At 53.7% G+C, this 21,465-nt stretch overlaps 1 protein-coding gene across 4 annotated transcripts in view; it reads right to left on the reverse strand.

The window, feature by feature from the left end:
* Nucleotides 1–21,094, reverse strand: part of OSBP2 (oxysterol binding protein 2) — a 100,725-nt gene extending 79,631 nt beyond the window's left edge. For 2 of the 4 annotated variants that reach the window (XM_032127678.1, XM_032127677.1), the window contains exons 1-2: nucleotides 20,780–21,094; nucleotides 13,188–13,265 (exon numbers count right to left, since the gene is read on the reverse strand). In XM_032127678.1, coding sequence (XP_031983569.1) covers nucleotides 13,188–13,265; nucleotides 20,780–21,045 — 344 coding nt within the window. In that variant the 5' untranslated portion in view covers nucleotides 21,046–21,094. The remainder of the gene's footprint in view (nucleotides 1–13,187; nucleotides 13,266–20,779) is intronic. The other 2 variants (XM_032127680.1, XM_032127679.1) reach the window with 1 other exon arrangement.
* Nucleotides 21,095–21,465: the final 371 nt, after the last annotated feature.

Genomic DNA, 21,465 nt, shown 5'->3' on the forward strand with positions numbered 1-21,465 from the left:
ACATGGGCCTCCAAGCAGCTCCAGGAGGCACTGCTTTGGGGCTTCACCTGCTCCACCATCCCTTAGCTCTGCAGGGCACAGGCAGCTCCCTGAGCTGGTGTGACACGGAACGACCCCGGCCTCACTCCCACCCTGCAGCTCCCCAAAAAGGGCTTTCACTCCTCCCCTTCCTGCAAGAGCAGAATTAAAGGAACTCGGCGTGGGGAAAGTATCTCAGTACGTGACCAGAAGGAAATGCTCTAAGAGCGTGTCCTTGGTGGCAGCTGAGCCAGCACAGGGACACTGGTGTCCCTCACAGCCCAGAAACCAAACCACCAGCTCAGCAGCTTCAGCAGAGCCACTGCTGCGCTGGGTTCTGGGCACAGAGCTGGGAATGGCTGTGGGAGCTGGATCCTGGGCACAGAGCTGGGAATGGCTGTGGAAGATGGATCCTGGGCACAGAGCTGGGAATGGCTGTGGGAGATGGATCCTGGGCACAGAGCTGGGAATGGCTGTGGGAGATGGATCCTGGGCACAGAGCTGGGAATGGCTGTGGGAGATGGATCCTGGGCACAGAGCTGGGAATGGCTGTGGGAGATGGATCCTGGGCACGGAGCTGGGAATGGCTGTGGGAGATGGATCCTGGGCACAGAGCTGGGAATGGCTGTGGAGAGCTGGATCCTGGGCATGGAGCTGGGAATGGCTGTGGGAGATGGGTGCTGGGCATGGAGCTGGGAATGGCTGTGGAGAGCTGGATCCTGGGCACAGAGCTGGGAATGGCTGTGGAGAGCTGGATCCTGGGCACGGAGCTGGGAATGGCTGTGGAGAGCTGGATCCTGGGCACAGAGCTGGGAATGGCTGTGGGAGATGGATCCTGGGCACAGAGCTGGGAATGGCTGTGGGAGATGGATCCTGGGCACAGAGCTGGGAATGGCTGTGGGAGATGGATCCTGGGCACAGAGCTGGGAATGGCTGTGGAGAGCTGGATCCTGGGCACAGAGCTGGGAATGGCTGTGGAGAGCTGGATCCTGGGCACGGAGCTGGGAATGGCTGTGGGAGATGGATCCTGGGCACGGAGCTGGGAATGGCTGTGGGAGATGGATCCTGGGCACAGAGCTGGGAATGGCTGTGGAGAGCTGGATCCTGGGCACGGAGCTGGGAATGGCTGTGGGAGATGGATCCTGGGCACGGAGCTGGGAATGGCTGTGGGAGATGGATCCTGGGCACAGAGCTGGGAATGGCTGTGGGAGATGGATCCTGGGCACGGAGCTGGGAATGGCTGTGGGAGATGGATCCTGGGCACGGAGCTGGGAATGGCTGTGGGAGCTGGATCCTGGGCACGGAGCTGGGAATGGCTGTGGGAGATGGATCCTGGGCACAGAGCTGGGAATGGCTGTGGAGAGCTGGATCCTGGGCACAGAGCTGGGAATGGCTGTGGAGAGCTGGATCCTGGGCACGGAGCTGGGAATGGCTGTGGGAGCTGGATCCTGGGCACGGAGCTGGGAATGGCTGTGGGAGATGGATCCTGGGCACAGAGCTGGGAATGGCTGTGGAGAGCTGGATCCTGGGCACAGAGCTGGGAATGGCTGTGGGAGATGGATCCTGGGCACAGAGCTGGGAATGGCTGTGGGAGATGGATCCTGGGCACGGAGCTGGGAATGGCTGTGGGAGATGGATCCTGGGCACAGAGCTGGGAATGGCTGTGGGAGATGGATCCTGGGCACAGAGCTGGGAATGGCTGTGGGAGATGGATCCTGGGCACGGAGCTGGGAATGGCTGTGGGAGATGGATCCTGGGCACGGAGCCGGGAATGGCTGTGGGAGATGGATCCTGGGCACAGAGCTGGGAATGGCTGTGGGAGATGGATCCTGGGCACGGAGCTGGGAATGGCTGTGGAAGATGGATCCTGGGCACAGAGCCGGGAATGGCTGTGGGAGATGGATCCTGGGCACGGAGCCGGGAATGGCTGTGGAGAGCTGGATCCTGGGCACAGAGCTGGGAATGGCTGTGGGAGATGGATCCTGGGCACGGAGCTGGGAATGGCTGTGGGAGATGGATCCTGGGCACAGAGCTGGGAATGGCTGTGGGAGATGGATCCTGGGCACAGAGCTGGGAATGGCTGTGGGAGATGGGTGCTGGGCACAGAGCTGGGAATGGCTGTGGGAGATGGATCCTGGGCACAGAGCTGGGAATGGCTGTGGGAGATGGATCCTGGGCACAGAGCTGGGAATGGCTGTGGGAGATGGGTGCTGGGCACGGAGCTGGGAATGGCTGTGGGAAATGGATCCTGGGCACGGAGCTGGGAATGGCTGTGGGAGATGGATCCTGGGCACGGAGCTGGGAATGGCTGTGGGAAATGGATCCTGGGCACAGAGCCGGGAATGGCTGTGGAGAGCTGGATCCTGGGCACAGAGCTGGGAATGGCTGTGGAGAGCTGGATCCTGGGCATGGAGCTGGGAATGGCTGTGGGAGATGGGTGCTGGGCACAGAGCTGGGAATGGCTGTGGGAGATGGATCCTGGGCACAGAGCTGGGAATGGCTGTGGGAGATGGATCCTGGGCACAGAGCTGGGAATGGCTGTGGGAGATGGGTGCTGGGCACAGAGCTGGGAATGGCTGTGGGAGATGGATCCTGGGCACAGAGCTGGGAATGGCTGTGGGAGATGGATCCTGGGCACAGAGCTGGGAATGGCTGTGGGAGATGGATCCTGGGCACAGAGCTGGGAATGGCTGTGGAGAGCTGGATCCTGGGCACGGAGCTGGGAATGGCTGTGGGAGATGGATCCTGGGCACGGAGCTGGGAATGGCTGTGGGAGATGGATCCTGGGCACAGAGCTGGGAATGGCTGTGGAGAGCTGGATCCTGGGCACAGAGCTGGGAATGGCTGTGGGAGATGGATCCTGGGCACAGAGCTGGGAATGGCTGTGGGAGATGGATCCTGGGCACGGAGCTGGGAATGGCTGTGGGAGCTGGGTGCTGGGCACAGAGCTGGGAATGGCTGTGGGAGATGGATCCTGGGCACAGAGCCGGGAATGGCTGTGGGAGATGGATCCTGGGCACAGAGCTGGGAATGGCTGTGGGAGATGGGTGCTGGGCATGGAGCTGGGAATGGCTGTGGGAGATGGATCCTGGGCACGGAGCTGGGAATGGCTGTGGAGAGCTGGATCCTGGGCACAGAGCTGGGAATGGCTGTGGGAGATGGATCCTGGGCATGGAGCTGGGAATGGCTGTGGGAGATGGATCCTGGGCACAGAGCTGGGAATGGCTGTGGAGAGCTGGATCCTGGGCACAGAGCTGGGAATGGCTGTGGGAGCTGGATCCTGGGCACAGAGCTGGGAATGGCTGTGGAGAGCTGGATCCTGGGCATGGAGCTGGGAATGGCTGTGGGAGATGGATCCTGGGCACGGAGCTGGGAATGGCTGTGGGAGATGGATCCTGGGCACGGAGCTGGGAATGGCTGTGGGAGATGGATCCTGGGCACAGAGCTGGGAATGGCTGTGGGAGATGGATCCTGGGCACAGAGCTGGGAATGGCTGTGGGAGATGGGTGCTGGGCACAGAGCTGGGAATGGCTGTGGGAGATGGGTGCTGGGCACAGAGCTGGGAATGGCTGTGGGAGATGGATCCTGGGCACGGAGCTGGGAATGGCTGTGGGAGATGGGTGCTGGGCACAGAGCTGGGAATGGCTGTGGGAGATGGGTGCTGGGCACAGAGCTGGGAATGGCTGTGGGAGATGGGTGCTGGGCACAGAGCTGGGAATGGCTGTGGGAGATGGATCCTGGGCACGGAGCTGGGAATGGCTGTGGGAGATGGATCCTGGGCACAGAGCTGGGAATGGCTGTGGGAGATGGATCCTGGGCACAGAGCTGGGAATGGCTGTGGGAGATGGGTGCTGGGCACAGAGCTGGGAATGGCTGTGGGAGATGGATCCTGGGCACAGAGCTGGGAATGGCTGTGGGAGATGGATCCTGGGCACAGAGCTGGGAATGGCTGTGGGAGATGGGTGCTGGGCACAGAGCTGGGAATGGCTGTGGGAGATGGATCCTGGGCACAGAGCTGGGAATGGCTGTGGAGAGCTGGATCCTGGGCACGGAGCTGGGAATGGCTGTGGGAGATGGATCCTGGGCACGGAGCTGGGAATGGCTGTGGGAGATGGATCCTGGGCACAGAGCTGGGAATGGCTGTGGAGAGCTGGATCCTGGGCACGGAGCTGGGAATGGCTGTGGGAGATGGATCCTGGGCACGGAGCTGGGAATGGCTGTGGGAGATGGATCCTGGGCACGGAGCTGGGAATGGCTGTGGGAGATGGGTGCTGGGCACAGAGCTGGGAATGGCTGTGGGAGATGGATCCTGGGCACAGAGCCGGGAATGGCTGTGGGAGATGGATCCTGGGCACAGAGCTGGGAATGGCTGTGGAGAGCTGGATCCTGGGCACAGAGCTGGGAATGGCTGTGGGAGATGGGTGCTGGGCATAGAGCTGGGAATGGCTGTGGGAGCTGGATCCTGGGCACGGAGCTGGGAATGGCTGTGGAGAGCTGGATCCTGGGCACAGAGCTGGGAATGGCTGTGGGAGATGGATCCTGGGCATGGAGCTGGGAATGGCTGTGGGAGATGGATCCTGGGCACAGAGCTGGGAATGGCTGTGGAGAGCTGGATCCTGGGCACAGAGCTGGGAATGGCTGTGGAGAGCTGGATCCTGGGCACGGAGCTGGGAATGGCTGTGGGAGATGGGTGCTGGGCACGGAGCTGGGAATGGCTGTGGGAGATGGGTGCTGGGCACGGAGCTGGGAATGGCTGTGGGGAGCCGGGCTCTGCACACAGAGTTTCCAAAAATGCCAGAGGAAGCCCCCCAGTCACCCTAGTTTGTTGTTTTCTTTATTTTCCAAATTAAAATGCCAGAGATCCAGACATGGAAAATCCCACCAAGGTTTTGGGGCAAAAACTCACCAAGACTTTCAGCTGCTGCTGAGTTTATCACACCAGTGATATCACACCAGTCATGGAAGGTCTGGTCCAGATCCCATCACCTCCACAGCCATCAGGATAACCCAGGACCTGGGCCAGGCCTAACTCACGTGCTCGGTGGCTCATTTTTAAGCAAGAACGAACAAGGCATGACCACACACAAAGTTCATTTGACAAATGCTGTTTACTGCACAAGAAATAAATGCACTGCAGCAGATGAGAGCCTCAAGCAGTCATTTTTCTCATTACAGCGTCTGCTTTCAAGTTTTTACTGGTCCTTCAGCCCTTGGGAATTGTGTTAAATGATCAGCATAAAGATCAGCCACAGTCAACTCGTGTTTATCTTTTCTCACCACCACATAAAGACATAATAGCTCACAGGGCACAGAGAGTCAACATTAAAACTCAATTCTTATTCCTAAACCACCGATTCCCATCTCATTTACAATATTCAGACTGGTTAAAAAATCCTGGTTTTCCAGACTGCAGACTTTAGGGATGCATTTGCTTCAAGCACAAGACTTATCCCATCTTTCCGAGATTGAGGGTGGGTAGAACAGCTCACTTCCAAGAATTTTTCCATGCTGCAAGCATCTCTCTCTTCTGCAAGTTACTGTCAATGTTAATGTTTTCAGTACCCAATAAATTTCCCTCAGAGATAGCACATGAATTACAGTCCGTGACCTCAAACATCACTCTAAAGTCATCGCACTCCTGACTTCTTGCCAGCTTTCAAACAATGCTCAATTATAGCCCAGGATCTCTGTGTGGATGAGGCATTTCTCAGGGATAGATATCTAGATGCAGGAACTCTTTCTGGATGAAGTATTCCCTAAGGATAGATATCCGGATGCAAAGCCCACATGGTTGCATAAATATATTTTTTCCCTCTATTTTAAGGCACGAGAAGAAAGATAAAACTTCATATTTAAAATCTGAACACTTGCTTCTCAGCCCTTGACTGTGAAATCCTCAGTTCAACAACCACTTTCCTACAGGTTTGCGTGGAGGCAGGTTCCAGGTGTGTGTCCAGTGCAGATGTGGACAGAGGTTCCTCCAGTTCCATCTTTTCCCTGAACAGGACACGCAGCTGCCTCTGCACAAGGCAAACAGCCAATGCCAGCCAAGAGCAGCAGCTTCTGCAGCCTCCTGAGACCACCCAGAACGTTATTCCGTGACAAATCCATGCTCAGCTCTACAATCAGCAAATCCTACTTCTGGGAGCAGTCACCCCCCCCGGGGCAGTGGTCAGTGGAGGCAGCTGCCTGCTTCCAGAACAGATTCCAGTGGGCAGGAAATCGCTACTGGAGAGCAGAAGGAGGGAGCATGAACTTGAGTACTGCATACAGGGTGCCTCCCTGACCTCCACCACCCAGGAAACGATCAGATGGTCCTTGCAGGACACGCTCCTGAGGAGTGTGGAGGTCAGCAATCCTGGGAAGAGCAAGTTTTCCATAAGAATTGAGGAAATGGAGGGAAATGCAAGCAGCACAGCAAGTTCTGTCAGCAGCACGTCCAAGGGGCAGTGTGGCACAGTGCAAGACCTTTCCCATCCCTTACACCACCACCCATAAAATAAAAAATGTTGGCAGCTGGCATTCCAGCTGCTGGAGATGCCAAGAGCTTTATTTAAAACAGAATTCAAGAGTTAACCACTTACTGGGCCACGACTGGGACTGAGGGAGCTCTTGGATCAAATCCTGCAGGTGCCCAAGTGATCTTGGCCAACACTGTGGGGACAGGCCTGGCACATCCCAGCTGCTTCACTGTGAGACCCAGTGTCCTTCTGCATCGAGCCTCAGTGCCAGCACAAGGGGGAACGGCTTCCCACTGCCAGAGGGCAGGGCTGGATGGGATATTGGGGAGGAATTCACCCCTGGGAGGGTGGGGAGGCCCTGGCACAGGGTGCCCAGAGCAGCTGTGGCTGCCCCTGGATCCCTGGCAGTGCCCAAGGCCAGGCTGGACATTGGGGCTTGGAGCAGCCTGGGACAGTGGAAGGTGTCCCTGCCATGGCAGGGTTGGACAAGATGCTATTTCAATTCCCTTCCAATCAAAACCATTCCATAAATCTGTAATCCAAGACATGCTCTGGGATCAGGGTTCAGGGCTGCACATTTTCTGCAAAAACCCTACGGATATTGACTGTGGGTTACCAGGAACAACCAAGAGAGAAGGGAAAGTCATTGACCTTCACAAGGGACGGCTCTCACGCATAGACAAGGATGAGTTGCAGCTTTCAGCCAATTTCCCAATGCTCAGACCAGACTCTCAGTGTTATTTCAGTGCACTGTGTTGCAAGACAACTTGCATGGTGCAATAAATGCTCAGAGGTTTTAATGCAGAAATATTTGAGTTGTTTCAGCACAATCTGAGTCCTGCCCTTCACTCCCACCCCCTTCGTGCTCCCCTGGCTGCAGCCAAGCCTGGCCATAATCCCCCTGCACAGGACACCTTCACAGCTCCCAGGAACACGCAGCTGCCATCCCACCCCTTTCCTCCACGCAGGAAAGGTTCACATCCACAAAAGCAGCATCAGCACTTTATCCAAAGTCACTCCTTCCCATTCCAGCAGCCACTCTGGGAAGTCAAAGGGCTTCCAAAGCAGCCTGCTGGATGCACAAAGGCAAATAAGCAATTGACAGAATCATGGAATGGTTTGGGTGGGAAGGGATCTTAAAGCTCATCCAGCGCCACCCCTGCCATGGGCAGGGTCACCTCCCACTGACCCAGGCTGCTCCAAGCCCCAATGTCCAACCTGGCCTTGGGCACTGCCAGGGATCCAGGGGCAGCCACAGCTGCTCTGGGCACCCTGTGCCAGGGCCTGCCCACCCTCACAGGGAACCATTTCCTTTTAATATCCAATCTAAATCAACTCTCTTCCAGCTTTAAGCCATTCCCTCATGTCCTGTCACTCCAGGCCCTTGCACTCCCTCTCCAGCTCTCCTGGAGACCCTTTAGCTGTTGTTTTTTCATGAGAAAATCCCCAATTTTACACGTTGCTTGGCCAGACAACTCCACAACCTCCTCAGCTGCTCAGGCTCCTGGGAAGCAGCAGCATTGTGCCAGGAGGTCCCAAAATACCTTCATAGAGGACATTAAAACCCTCCGACCCCAAGAGCTCGTGTCCAGTAGCTCCCAGTTCCCGTCACAGGGACAGTGCTGGGAATGGTTTATTTTTAGCCCTCAGCAGCTTTCATTTCCGTAGGAGCCGCATCCAACACTCCCTTCCACAGAACACCTCTTCCCCTGCCTCTCCAACAACTGCAAAACCAGACTGTTGGGACAGAATGGAGGGTTCTGGCTGCTCATCAGGATAAATCCCACCCGAGGAAGGAAGCAGAGAGGTACCACACACAGGCTGGGTGCTTTGCCAGTGCAGGAAAACAGGGAAACCAGGAGAAGCAGAGAGATTTACCACACATCCCAGCAGGATCCGTGCAGTGATCCACGCTCCCAGTGAGGTGTGAGACAACAAACAAACACCAGAAGTGCAGCCAGCACCACAAGGAACCCAGCTCTCCAGAGCTTTTCCAAAGCTTTTCATCTTCTCCAGCCAACAGCAGGGAGATGAATGTTGCTCTCCAGTTTTAAACTCTCATGTGGTGAAGAGCACCTGTTTATACAAATATTTAAACAGATACAAGGCCAAGTTTGGCCTAGAAGCCATTCTCTGCATTCATGTGCTCCTTGAATGACTCCAAGAAGTGACTCATGGCCCCTCTCTCCAGCAGAAGGACCCTCAGCCCTGGGGGTCTCACCCTGGCAGGTTCAGCAGCTGGAAGGATTCCACCAAAGGAGCCCAAAGCACGAAAGGGAGGACACGGGAAGTGTCCCAAGAGAGAAGGAAGAGCTCAGCTGGTTTCCAGAGCACGATTTCATGAAGGGGACAAATAAAGCTGTGACCATCCTCCTCCTTTCTTCCCAAGATCCACCAAACTGCTTGAAAACTCATTTTTCTTACCTTCTCTACCTATTTTTATTTCTTTAGTCTTCTGCAGGAAGAAAAGCATGTTTAAACCTTCATTTTTGTATCTATTTTTATGTTATCAGAGATTTTTAAAAATGCTGTAAGTGGAGACAGAAGCCAGGCTGTAGGGAATCCTCCCTATGAACATACTCCAGGAGCTGGACTTAGATGATCCTTGTGGGTCCCTCCCAACTCAGGACATTCCAGGATTCCACGATATGAAGGAGCACAGAGCAGGGAAAAGCAGCACGATGCCCTTTTCCCAAGCGAGGGAGCGGGATCACATCGCATCCAGGCTCACTTAAGCTAAGCTGTTCCGACTCCAACACTTGCACACGGGAGCAGATTCTTTTTATAGAGACCTGGCACGGCACAAACGCTTCTCATGAGGTTGTGTTTAAGGGATAAAGGTGCAGCAGCAGGATGTGCCCCCACAAACTGCCACCACAGGACTGCACTGATCCCACACAGGGATTTTAAGCACCTCTGCTGGGTTTACATCAAACCAGCAGTTCCATAAATAAACCGATCTGTAAATTAAGACAAGACTAAACCTAATGGTATAATGGTCTATTATATGGTATAATGGCAATGGTATATTCTGAATTTGGAAATTAAAACTGCACCTTATGCTGCCAGTGGTGTTTATGTACATGCTCCATGGGACAAAGAGCTCACTATATTTAACTTATTTCCTTTACAAAGCCAGTGGAAAACAGCATAAATATTTGAAGGATGATGTCTGGAATGTCAAACAAAACTCTAATTCCCTCTGTGCCTCACTTCAGGGCAATGCCAGACTTAATACTGGTGTTTTAGCTACTTTACAAATTATTCCTTCCTTAAACTACAGAAATTGTAAATCTTCATGGAAACATTTTGGACCAAGTTGCCAACATTAAAACCTCACTACATTAAGGCTGAACGAATTAGGATTGTTCAGCTTGGAGAGGAGAAGGCTCCTGGAAGACCTCAGAGCCCCATGGATCTCCAGACCCCTGTCCCAGTGCCTAAAGGGGCTCCAGGAGAGCTGGAGAGGGACTGGGGACAAGGCATGGAGGGACAGGACACAGGGAATGGCTTCCCACTGCCAGAGGGCAGGGCTGGATGGGATATTGGGAAGGAATTGTTCCCTGGGAGGGTGGGCAGGCCCTGGCACAGGGTGCCCAGAGCAGCTGTGGCTGCCCCTGGATCCCTGGCAGTGCCCAAGGCCAGGCTGGACATTGGGGCTTGGAGCAGCCTGGGACAGTGGGAGGTGTCCCTACTCATGGCAGGGGGTGGGATGGGATGGGCTTTAAGGTCCCTTCCCACCCAGGCCATTCCATGATTCTATGATTATGTTCCCCCCCAGCCTGACCGTGTGACACCTCCAGGCCCAGCACAGCAGCCTTGTGACAGAGGGAAGCTCCTCACCACGATCCCACTGCTTCCTACAAATGCATCACTGCCTCCCCGCAGCATCCACAGGGATTCCTCCCTAAATCTCTCCATCTCCACTGCTGGCAGAACGTGACTCTCACAACCATTAAGCCTGTTCAGGTGTTGTGCACTTGGAAATCAATTGTACAAATCCTGATGGGATCAATCCCGTTCTCATGGCATGAGCTTTGTGCTTAAATTAACCTGCAACATTCCAAAAACAGGGAATATCAGCTATGGGCAGACAGAGGTTTCATTCCTGCACTGCAAAGGCACCTTAGGGCTGCAGTTGTGCAGCAGAACTCAATCCAATCCAGTAATTATAGACCTTATTCGTGCTGGGATACAGAGCTGCAGCCTCTGAAGGTACTTACAAGTGATAATTCCAGGCTGGATGTGTGCAGCTGTAAGGAGGGAAAAATGGGCTTGTTACAGAGCAACAAAGCACAAATTTCTAGACCTCTACAAGTCAACTTTCAAATTTAAATTTCCATGGAGCTTGCATCCATAGGTTTTTCCACTTTGAAGCAGAAGCCTTTACTGCTTTCCTTGTGGTGAAAAGGAAGGGGACAGAGAGGGAGAGGCAGATGCCTCACCCAGCGCATACTCGCTGTTGACCCACAAAAAAAATGCAGGTTCCTGCGAAAACAGTTCCAGGGCAGCACCCAGCTGGGACATCCCAGAGCCTGCACAGGCAAAAAAATACGAAAATTCCTGTCCATCAGCTCCTAAGCCAATCCCACTGCTAAAAGGATCAAAAACACCACTGGGTCTTTGCCTCCCCAAGTATTCCAGCAAAACACTGTACTTACAATAAGCTTTAACAGATAAAAGCCTGATAGAGGAGTAAAGCACAGCTTAATCCCATGAATTTGGCTTGCCAGTCCTCAGGCTGTCCCAGTGTCAGGCAGTTCCTCCCTCAATTCAGAGTGCAATGGAAATGGAGGATGGTCTGTGAAACAGCCTGAAGGGTTCAGACACAGGAATCACCAGGGCTCCCCTGGCACTGACAGGACAAGCCATTGCCAGGACATGGCTTTTCCTCACCCCCATCAGCATCCAGAGAGCTGAAGGCAAACTTACTAAAAGTGTCAAAAACCAAATAAACAAAGAATGGTCCATGAAAAGTGTCTGGAAGGCACCTCAGGAGGCCTCAGGTCCAGCCTCCTGCTCTGAGCATCTGCATCCAGATCAGGTTGCTCAGGACCCTGCCTGTCCACAGCTGGAATAGTCATGAGATCCCTGCACCTCTCCAGAGCCCTATCCCAGCATTCAGTCCTCACTCCCAAGCCAGCACATTTCCATGTGTCTGTGCAGGATTTCCCATGTGCTCTACGATATTAAGGACCTGGGTTATCCTGTCTCCTCCTCTGTTCCAGCCTCATCCTGGGGGGCCCCAAACCAGACCCACAGCCCAGACAGGGCACCCCAACGCTGAGCACAGGGGACAGTCCCTTCTCTTAACACTTCTGCTAATGCAGCCAAAGCCACCACTGACCTCTGGTGACTCCTGGTCACCTTCTTGTCCCCAAGGGCTCTTCTGCAAAGCTGCTTCCAGCAGCAACCCCAGGGTAGGGCTGGTGTTTGCCCCTGCTGAACATCACGGGCTGCCCATCACTGTGTTGCTCCAGCCTGTCATGGTCCCTCTGAAATCCAGACCTGTGACCTCTCTGCTCCACTTGGCATCACCCACAGCCCGGCTGTGAGGGTGCTCACCCGTTAATAACCACATTACACAGCAAATACTGTGACTAATGAACTGTGATCTTATCACAGCTACCAAAAACCAATCAAATTATATGTACTCCTAACCAATTCCTGAGAGGATATAGCTAACTGGAGCACCACCCCAGCTTCCAAAGGGGGTCCTGCATGTTGTGTACAATTCCAAGTGGGAGCTGATAGTGCACCATGTGTGCCAAATGTAAATTATGCAGTTTTAAGATGATTGTCACCTTTGTACCATCACAAAACGGCTTTTAGTTTGAGCACTCTCTTCCTCCTGCTTATAAAAACTCCATCCCAGCAGAGATGCAAAGCCAGGGAACTTTGCATCCTCTCCCCAGCACAGACCACAGAGACGCAGCTGACAAGGAACGGAAAACTCTGCTGGGATAAAATAAAGCCATGGAATAGTTCCACCTGACCACACACTATAAACCTGCAGTGCCTTTTGCTCCACAAGCCCTGCTGGGAAACATCACAGTGGCAATTTGGGAATAACAAACAGCATCCAGCATCAGTCACAGGAACGTGCGTGCTTGGAAACAGCAAGGATGGAAGGTCTCAGTCTTCCAAGAACAAAGGATGGGGCTGCTGGAGAACACATCCCTGACACCAAGTATCACCCAAGCACTCCCAGACAGAGCCCTCCAAAAAGGGCTTCAAACCAAAGGCTGAAACAACACAGAATCACAGAATCTCCTGAGCAGGAAGAGACCCACAGGAACCATCCAGCCCAGCTCCTGGCCCTGCCCAGACACCCCAACAACCCCACCCTGGGCATCCCTGGCAGTGCTGTCCAAACGCTCCTGGAGCTCTGGCAGCCTCGGGGCCGTGCCCATTCCCTGGGGAGCCTGGGCAGTGCCCAGCACCCTCTGGGGGAAGAACCTTTTCCTGAGATCCAACCTAAACCTCCCCTGACACAACTTCATTGACTCCTCACGAGCTGTGGGTACAGCTGCTGCCCCCACCTGCTGCACAGCATCTCCCCATCTTGAAGACAAAAATCTGCTTCTTTAATCTTGTGGTCTCCACTCCTGCACAGCCCTGGAAAGGAGGGGCATGTCTGTGTCCCACTGCCATGAGCACATCCCAGTCACCCATGTCCATGCTCCAGCCAAATCCACCCAAACTCACCCCATCTTCCGAACCAGGACCGGTGTATTTTTCACACGCTTCCAAGAAGAGCCACCGCTCCTGACAGTTGCAGAAGACCTGAAAAAAAAAGTTTGTGGAACCACCCCTGTGCATTTCACAGGAAAAGAGAAACTTCAAAAATCGTGAAGATTTCCAGAGCTGGGGAATTAGTTGCCATGGATATTTGCTGCTGTGACAAATACTCTAATTCTGTGCTGGGCTGAGTGACAGGCACAAAGCACCAAGTCAGCTGGGAAGAGCAACACAGCGCGGCTGGAACACAGCACGCACAGCCCCGTGTCTCTGGGAGCATCCCTGGGGGAACAAAGCCATGGACCCGAACACATCACCAGCACCAGGAGGCCAAGTGACTCCCCAAAGGAGCTTTGCTCCCTTCCAGGCTACCAGTACCAGCCTCTGCTGTCACATCTGAGGCTGTACCACGGGAAGGAGAGGTCACTGTCCTCTGAGAGCCCACCCAGCCACAGAGCTCGGGTGTCTGTGCCAATCAGCCAGCCTGAAGTGAGAGGATCTTGCTCACACCAGCAATACACAACCAGCAGGCTCCAAGGACAACATATTCCTGCTCTGTTTCTTATAAAGTTCCTCGAAAAAACCTGCTTTAGCTATTAATAACAGATTAAGAATCACTGCTTTGTGTTAAAGAACGAAAAGAGAAAGGCACTGACTCCCACTTCACCATATTTACCCCCACATGCATTGCAGAAGCTGCTTTAAACAGCCACACGTGCCCAGACAGTGCTCTCATCCAGAAAGATTTGGAGAATTAAGACTATTTTTAGGGAGTGAAGCACCTCCCCCTGAGTCACTGCAGGGACATACATGTATCCGGTCGTGATTCAAAGCAGAAATAGCCTTGAAGAGTTAGATAAAAATAAAAAAAAGCCAGGAAAGTGCATACTAACACAGTTTGGTGTGAAAAGAAGGGCAGGGAAAACACAGGTGACAAAGGGTTTGGCTACAGTCAACAGTGCTGACACAGCAACAGCTCCATCAGCGCCCGTGTCACGATGTGACCTGTGAGCAGCTCCAACCCCACAGCGATGTCTCACAGCGAGGGGCAGCATCACCTGCAGACAGCACAGGCCAGGTACAAAACAGCCCTGCCAGGAGCCCTGGCTTGCAGAGGGGGAAGCAAATCCCAAGTGCCTGGAAGAGGACCAAAGAGGAGATCTGTTCCCATTTGTTCTGCTTTCATCACAGAGCTCCACTGGCACGCAGTCCCACGCTTCCCATCTGCATGTTTAATTCCAGCGTTGATCCGTTCGCAGCCCAAGGCTCAGCACTGGCCCTGCACACACGGCTGTGAGTCAGCAGCCACTGCCCCAGCACCACACACACATCCAGCTCTGTTTTCCTCCAGCTTCAGCTCTGCCTGCCCAGCCCGCAGCCGGCAGACAGGGGAATATTATGTCATTAATTATTAAACAAGCTTTTTGATCGAAACCAAACAAAGGCTGATGTAAAGTGTAGAAAGATCCCTGCCACAGTGCTGTAGGAACTGCTACAATAATTGAACGGTATAATGAGGACCTGAAGGGATATTTAACACCTCCAATTAGTTCAGGTTTGGAAGCACTATCTTATTTAGGGATAAATCTCCAGGATGCTGCCTGCCCTCCTGACAGCAGGCTAGGACAACTCACATTGCAGGGTGACAACCTGAGCTGTTGGCCATCAGCTGAACAGACCTACAGGGAGCAGAGGGCTCTGATATCACTGATAACATTTCAGGTACCTGAAGTTACCGGGCTGAGTTACCCAGCTACAACAATTGATACACTAGCACGAAATACAGAGAAGCTCAATAGTCTGACCTGCTGCACCACAACTCAACCTACAGATAATGAATGTCATCATCCTTCAGAGCTGAGTTCAGAGCACACTGCACTGATTGCAAACTCCTTTTCAGGGGAAAATGAGGCAGGATACAAGACATACTGCATGGAAAAGCACAGCAGGTTCCTCACAATACTCCTGACAAGAGGGATCAGCTTCTTCCCTGGTGACTCACTGTGGGTACAGAGGATGACAGGATATACAAGCACCAACTTAAACCTGTAATTGGAGCAAGCCAAGTCAGAGCTGAATACGTATTTCCCCGGAAAAAGACAGGCAGGGGAGCTGCCAGTCACCTCAGGAGGCAAAGGACAGCCATCCTGCTCCTGGAACACAACAGCAGACGGACCAAGGATTGGTGAGGGTCTTCCAGGAGTGAGCACAGCCGTCGATGTCCTGGAGCAGGAGCCAGTCCACACCAACCTCTGCTGAAAAAGGCAGAGCTGAGGCAGCTCCAGCACCATGTGGGAGAGACACAGGACCGGACACGACTCCCTGCCCTTGCTCAGGACAGCAAAGCAGAACACCAGTGTATGCCCCAGCAACAGAAGCTGCACCAGGGGTCACCAGAAAGGGGTGACAGGCACCTCACTCAGGTAAGGACCCAGGCAGATGGGCCCAGAAACACTCTGCAAACTGCTCCAAGAGTGAAAACTGCAGTGTGAGCCAAGCTACCTGAGGGATCCCCACGAGACCAACCTCGAGACAGCAGCACAGGCTGCTGTGCTTCCACATGGATCCAGAGTGCTTTGCCCCATCAAAGTTTAGTTCTGCACAAGACAAACCAGTCATTCCTTCTACAATTCCATCAGATGAAGTATTTGGCCAGTATAGAATCATGGAATGGTTTGGGTGGGAAGGGATCTTAAAGGTTCCACCTTCTGCCATGGACAGGGAGACCTTCCACTAGACCAGGCTGCTCCAAGCCCCGTCCAACCTGGCCTGGAACACTTGCAGGGATGGGGCGAAGGATTACATCAACCACATATAGCCAAATGAAGATGACAGGGATAGAAATAAAGCAGAAAGATGGTTTGTGGCTCTTGTTGCAGTTTGCAATCAGCAAACAGAACCAGGCAACAGCTGTAAAACCCCTGACCCAGCACCAATAACCAAGCCACGATGCAGACATCCTTAAGGACAAGATCCGTGTCTCACACCCTCCTGCAGAGTCAGCAGCAGTTGCTGTTTGGAGTCAAGAGAGCCTGATCTCCTCCACAGCACTAAACTGGGAGCAGAGCAATCCAGCCTGGAACCAGCAGCCCAAAGAGCATCACTCACTCAGCCCCACGGCACCCCTCGAGTGTCACGTGGATGTGCAGTGTCCCCACGGAGCTGTGCCAGCATCGTGTCCCCAGGGACAAAGCACAGCAAGGAGCTGCCTCCAGAATGGGCAAATAACAAGGAGCAACAGCAAAGCACCATATGGATCCAGGGAGTGCCATGGGAAAACAAGCTGACTGGGAACACCAATTACTCATCACTGTTTAAAAACAAGTAGCTCAAAGTCACCAGGAGCTGCAGAGCTGCCCTGGAAACCTGCGCGCTCCAGCACCCAAAGAGTGACAAACAAACACTTCAGGACTCGTCTGCAGAGGGACAAGGTGTCACAAAAATCATTCCAGGAGAGCGTATTGCCTCATTCTATTATGTACAAGCTAAATATAAGGAAAAGTTTTCCCCTCCAAGGGTAATCCAACACTGGAAGAGGGGCCTGGAGAGGCTCTGCAATCTCACACCTTGGAGATTTCAGGGGCTGGAGCACAAGTATGACGAGGAGCAGCTGAGGGAGCTGGAGGGGCTCAACAGGGACCTTCTGGCTCTGCACAGCTCTCTGACAGGAGGGTGTAACCAGAGAGGGTCAAGCTCTGCTCCCAGGGAACAAGGGATAGAAGGAGAGGGAACGGCCTCAAGTTGTGTCAGGGAAGGTTTCAGGTTGGCTACTGGGAAAATTTCTTCATGAAAAAGGGTGGTCAGGCACTGGCACAGCTGCCCAGGGCAATGGTGGAGTTGCCGTCCCTGAAGGCATTTAAAAGCCACATGGATGTGGCACTGGGGACATGAATTAGTGGTGGCCTTGGCAGTGCTGGGGGAACACTTGGATCAGAGGCTCCCAGAGGTCTCCCCTGGGCTCCCTCAATCCCCCCACATCTCTGTCATCAGCAGTGGTTTTCAAGCTCCTTCCTGAACTCCCCACCTCAGCTTTCAGTGGAGTCTCAGCACAAGAAACAAGAAAAACCTCTCTGGGATGTGCTCAAGCCCTTACGATGCCAACCAAGAGTTAACTGCTGGATAAACAGAGCTGGTGAAGAGCTGCTCTGGGAAACACGGCTTCTCCAGGGAAATGAGCTGCAGGATGACCCAGACAAGACAGCTAAAGTGCCCCAGGCACCCGTCACTGCTCTAGGAGGGAAGTTAATGCTGCTTGATAGAGAAGCGTTTCCCTTCCCAACAATGACCACACCACACACAGCACGACACGGTTTTCCCCTCTCCATTTGTCACTGCTTTCATTATTACAGCCCGTGCCCACACAAAGCGCTGCTGAAGGCTCTCCAGGCCCCCAATTCACCTGTACCCAGCTTCAGCCCATCCCACAGAGGAGCCAACACATCCCAGAGCTCCTGGAAAGGTCAAGGAGCTGCTGGGAGAACAAAACACTCTCAAAGCATCCATGGTCACATGAGCCAACACTGATCTTCGATGAATTAATACTCACCTGAAGATCCTCTCTAATCTCCTTGAAAACACTTATCTGTTCAAGGTGATTAAATTCTCCCGTACAGAGCCGCTAATTATAGATAATGATACATCTGAGTGGCAGCCTGCCAGAGGAGTTCAGAGAGTTTGGACCATTAGCAAGTCAAGCAGACTAGTCTTGCATCCCCAAACTGCCTTCCCATGCCAGCATCACTGAATCAGCCAAAAAACTTGGTCAAAAACAACCTAAGAGGAACAATCAAGGGCAAGTAAAACAGTTCAACCGTATTGCTGTGGATTTAGGAGCTTCCTAAACCCACACACCTCACTCCACAGGAGGGTAGTGCACAGGAACTCCTCAAGAATTCCTCAGCAGTTGTTATTTTTCACAGGTTCAGAGCAGGGAATACAAAGCAAAGGCACATGAAGTTTCCCTGGCAGCAAGACCTGATGTCTTCATCGATGCAGCAAAGCTCCAGGAGGCTTTAAATGCTCCATTTGGGAGAACCGCTCTAATTAGAAGCTTTAATTCAGCAAACTGTCCCCGTGAAACCAACTGGGCAGCAAACAGGCGTTGCACTTGGCTGCTGGAGCAAACCCCTCAGAACAGCTCCAAAGGATGGCACAGCACCCACCCACACACCAGCACAACCAGGGACACCAAGGGGACACCCGGGATTTCAGGAGCTCAACTCTGCAAACCAAAATCCTCTCAGGCAACGTGACAGGCTGGGGTTTAAAGCTAAAGAGTGAGCGGCAGGAAATCCAAATGGAACAAAAAGCTTCAACCTGGAACGAAATCAATCCACGCAAGGAGGCGGCTTGGGCATCACGGGGCAGCTTTCCCAGTTTAGATGATTTTAGCAGACAAGCAAAATGGAGTTTCTACAAAGCTACTCCCAAGCAGCCACAGCTAAATCAGGTGATCTGTAGAGTTACAAAGGTGACAACACAAGGAGAACACAGCAGTTTCCCTGCAAGGGCAGGAAAGGAGACTTCTGGCACAGACCTTCTGAGCTGGGAAGAGCACAAAGAGCCAGCACAAAGCAAGACCCGTGACTCTCAGAATGCCAGAGACCTCTATAGAATATAGACAGATAGACAAATATAGATATATGCTCTTTATCAGTGAACAGGCAGCAGCCCGACACCTGCCTGGCTCCTGTCATGGAGCTAGAATTGATATCAGAACAGAAATCCCAGTTTTTACCCCAGACTGTCTCCCAGATGAGCAATTCAAGCTGACACAGCCATTATTTCAGAGTGCTGGTTTTGAAGAGTATCATGGAGGTTTTTCTCCACTTAAGAAAGACTTCACCACGTGTTCTGCACTGTATTTTTGTACTCCTGACTCACAACCAAATTAACTCAGTTGTCATCAAGCCCAGCGATGAAAAGAAGCACAAAACCCTCCAGCATCCCTTTTCCCAAGCAGTTGCTGAACGTCTGCCCTGTCTGAAAGCTCCACAAAGTTTCAACTCCTTCACATGCTGCTCAGAATAATTTCCTTGGGTGTTTATGTTTGTTGTTTCAGCCTAAAACAGATCAAATGGTCTTAAAATAAACCTGGTTGTTCCCATCTAAAATAATTGTTGAAGAAAACCATTTGTTTGCTCGTGACAGACTTGGCATCAACACATAAAAATAATATTCTGACATGGTTACAAGTGGGGTGTTAAACTCCAACAGCCTTTTTGAGCAGAGTTAAAGCATTCCAGAAAGGATTACAGTAAATTAGCTGAATTACTGAGAGGCAACTACATTTTGGGGGGAGGGGAGGTTATCTGGCTTAAGTTCTTTGAGGGTTTTCAACAACTTCAAGTAGATAAACACATCATTTACCTTCTGCACTGTTACCTGCTGTGGTTCAACCCCAGAACCCAGGTTCCTGGTCTCTCTTAGAGCTGGAAGAGCTTATATTCACACCTGACATGGAGCTGGAGCTCTGGGATCTGCTTCAGGCTACGTGTCAGCAGCTGGAGCTGAGAGGAAATCAGCTGATGAACTTTATGTCGGGAGGAAAACAGCTTTGGCATAACCTTTACAGAGAATTCCTGTCTCAGGGGGTTTGGCCCTTTAAAGACTTATTATTTTATGGAGCTCAACCATCTCTAATATCCAAGATTGTTTCCTTGTCCTGAAGTACAAGGAACAAGTACAAGGAGCAGACAGCATCTGCTCCACAACACGGAGGGTGACAGAGCATTTGTGTTCCAAGTGACAAGAATAAACATGATCCAAATCACAGAATCCCTGAATGGTTTGGGTGGGAAGGGACCTTAAAGCTCCTTTCATTCCACCTCCCTGCCATGCACAGGGACACCTTTCTAGAGCATTAAAACACCAACATCCACGTTTGTATTTTCACCACTCAAGTGAGACAAGCAGCACAAGAGAACCTACAAAGCTGACACTGCTTTGGATTCAGCCTCGCAGCCTCGGGGTGTCTGACACGCTCCTCGCTGAGCCCACAGCCCGTCTGCACAAACCCACCGCGTCAGACAGCGCAGGGAGCCAGGCACAGCTCGGAATCACTGCTGGAGCTTCCTTCGTCCCCCAGAAACGCAGCCCCCAGCCTGGGCTGACTTCCCAAGCCCAACATTCCCAGCACATCCCAGGCCATCCTTCCACCGCCACCGCAGCGCTCGCAGCCACTGGCACTGCTGGGGGAAGGATTCCCAGGCTCTGGCAGGGAAACAGCAGGAGCAGGTTACACAGCTAAGGGAGGAGGGTTCGGCTTGTTTGGCTGAAGGTTGCGATTTGGGCAGCTGTAGCAGCCGCAGCTGCTGCAGCAGGAGGGGAGGGATGGAGAGACACAGGGATGGGAGATCCAGGGCGCTCGATCCCGGGGCCCCGCTGCCCCGCACCGGACCCCGCCGCGGCTCTGCAGGATCAAAACCCGAGTTTGGCTTTAAAAGCGGAAAAAAAGCCCAAACTAAGCAATACGAGGCGATTTTCGATGTGCAGCAGCGCTGCCCCCGCAGTCCGGCCCCCCTCCCGGCGGCCCCTGCCCGGCCCCCCGGCCCCGGTACCTGTAGTAGCTGAGCAGCCCATTGCTGAGCACGAACCAGCGGCGCTGGTAGCCCTTCAGGTAGTTGGTCCACTTGAAGAGCCACCCCTTGTAGGTGTCGGAGCCCGGGGGAGCGGCGGGCGGCCCCCCCGCCGGGCCCCCGCCGCCGCGGCCGCCCGGCTCGCCGCTCATGGCCGGCAGCTCGTGGCAGGCCAGGCAGGGGACGGCGCTGAGGAGCGAGACCAGCCCGCGGGTGCCGCCGCCGCAGAGCGCGGCCGCCTTCCCCATAGACCCCGCGGGGCCCGGCCGAGGCTCCGCCGCTCCCGGGGCGGCCCCGGCCCGTCCGCACCGACCGGGGGCGGCGCCGCCGCCACGTGACCGCCACGGCGCGAGGAGGGGGGGTGAGGGCGGGGGCGGCGCGCGCTGTTCCCGCCCCGCCGCCGGGGGGCGCGCGCCGCCCCCGCCCTCCGCCTCCCTCACCCCTCCCCCGCCATTTTGACCCCCCGCCGCCATTTCGTGCAGGGGGGCTGAGGAGGTGGTGGGGGGAGGATTGAAAATTATTCCATATAAATCTTCCCGTAAAAAATCCTCGTGGGTGCTGCCTGCCCTGCTTGGAAGTAAAGCCCCATCCTACTGTCCTGCTCACCTGCTCCCTCCACCTGCACACGGGCCTGGATTTGTGCCTGATGTGGACCCTGTCCACAGGGC

The sequence above is a fragment of the Corvus moneduloides genome, chromosome 18 (assembly GCF_009650955.1).
Source record: "Corvus moneduloides isolate bCorMon1 chromosome 18, bCorMon1.pri, whole genome shotgun sequence".
Taxonomy (NCBI): Eukaryota; Metazoa; Chordata; class Aves; order Passeriformes; family Corvidae; genus Corvus; species Corvus moneduloides.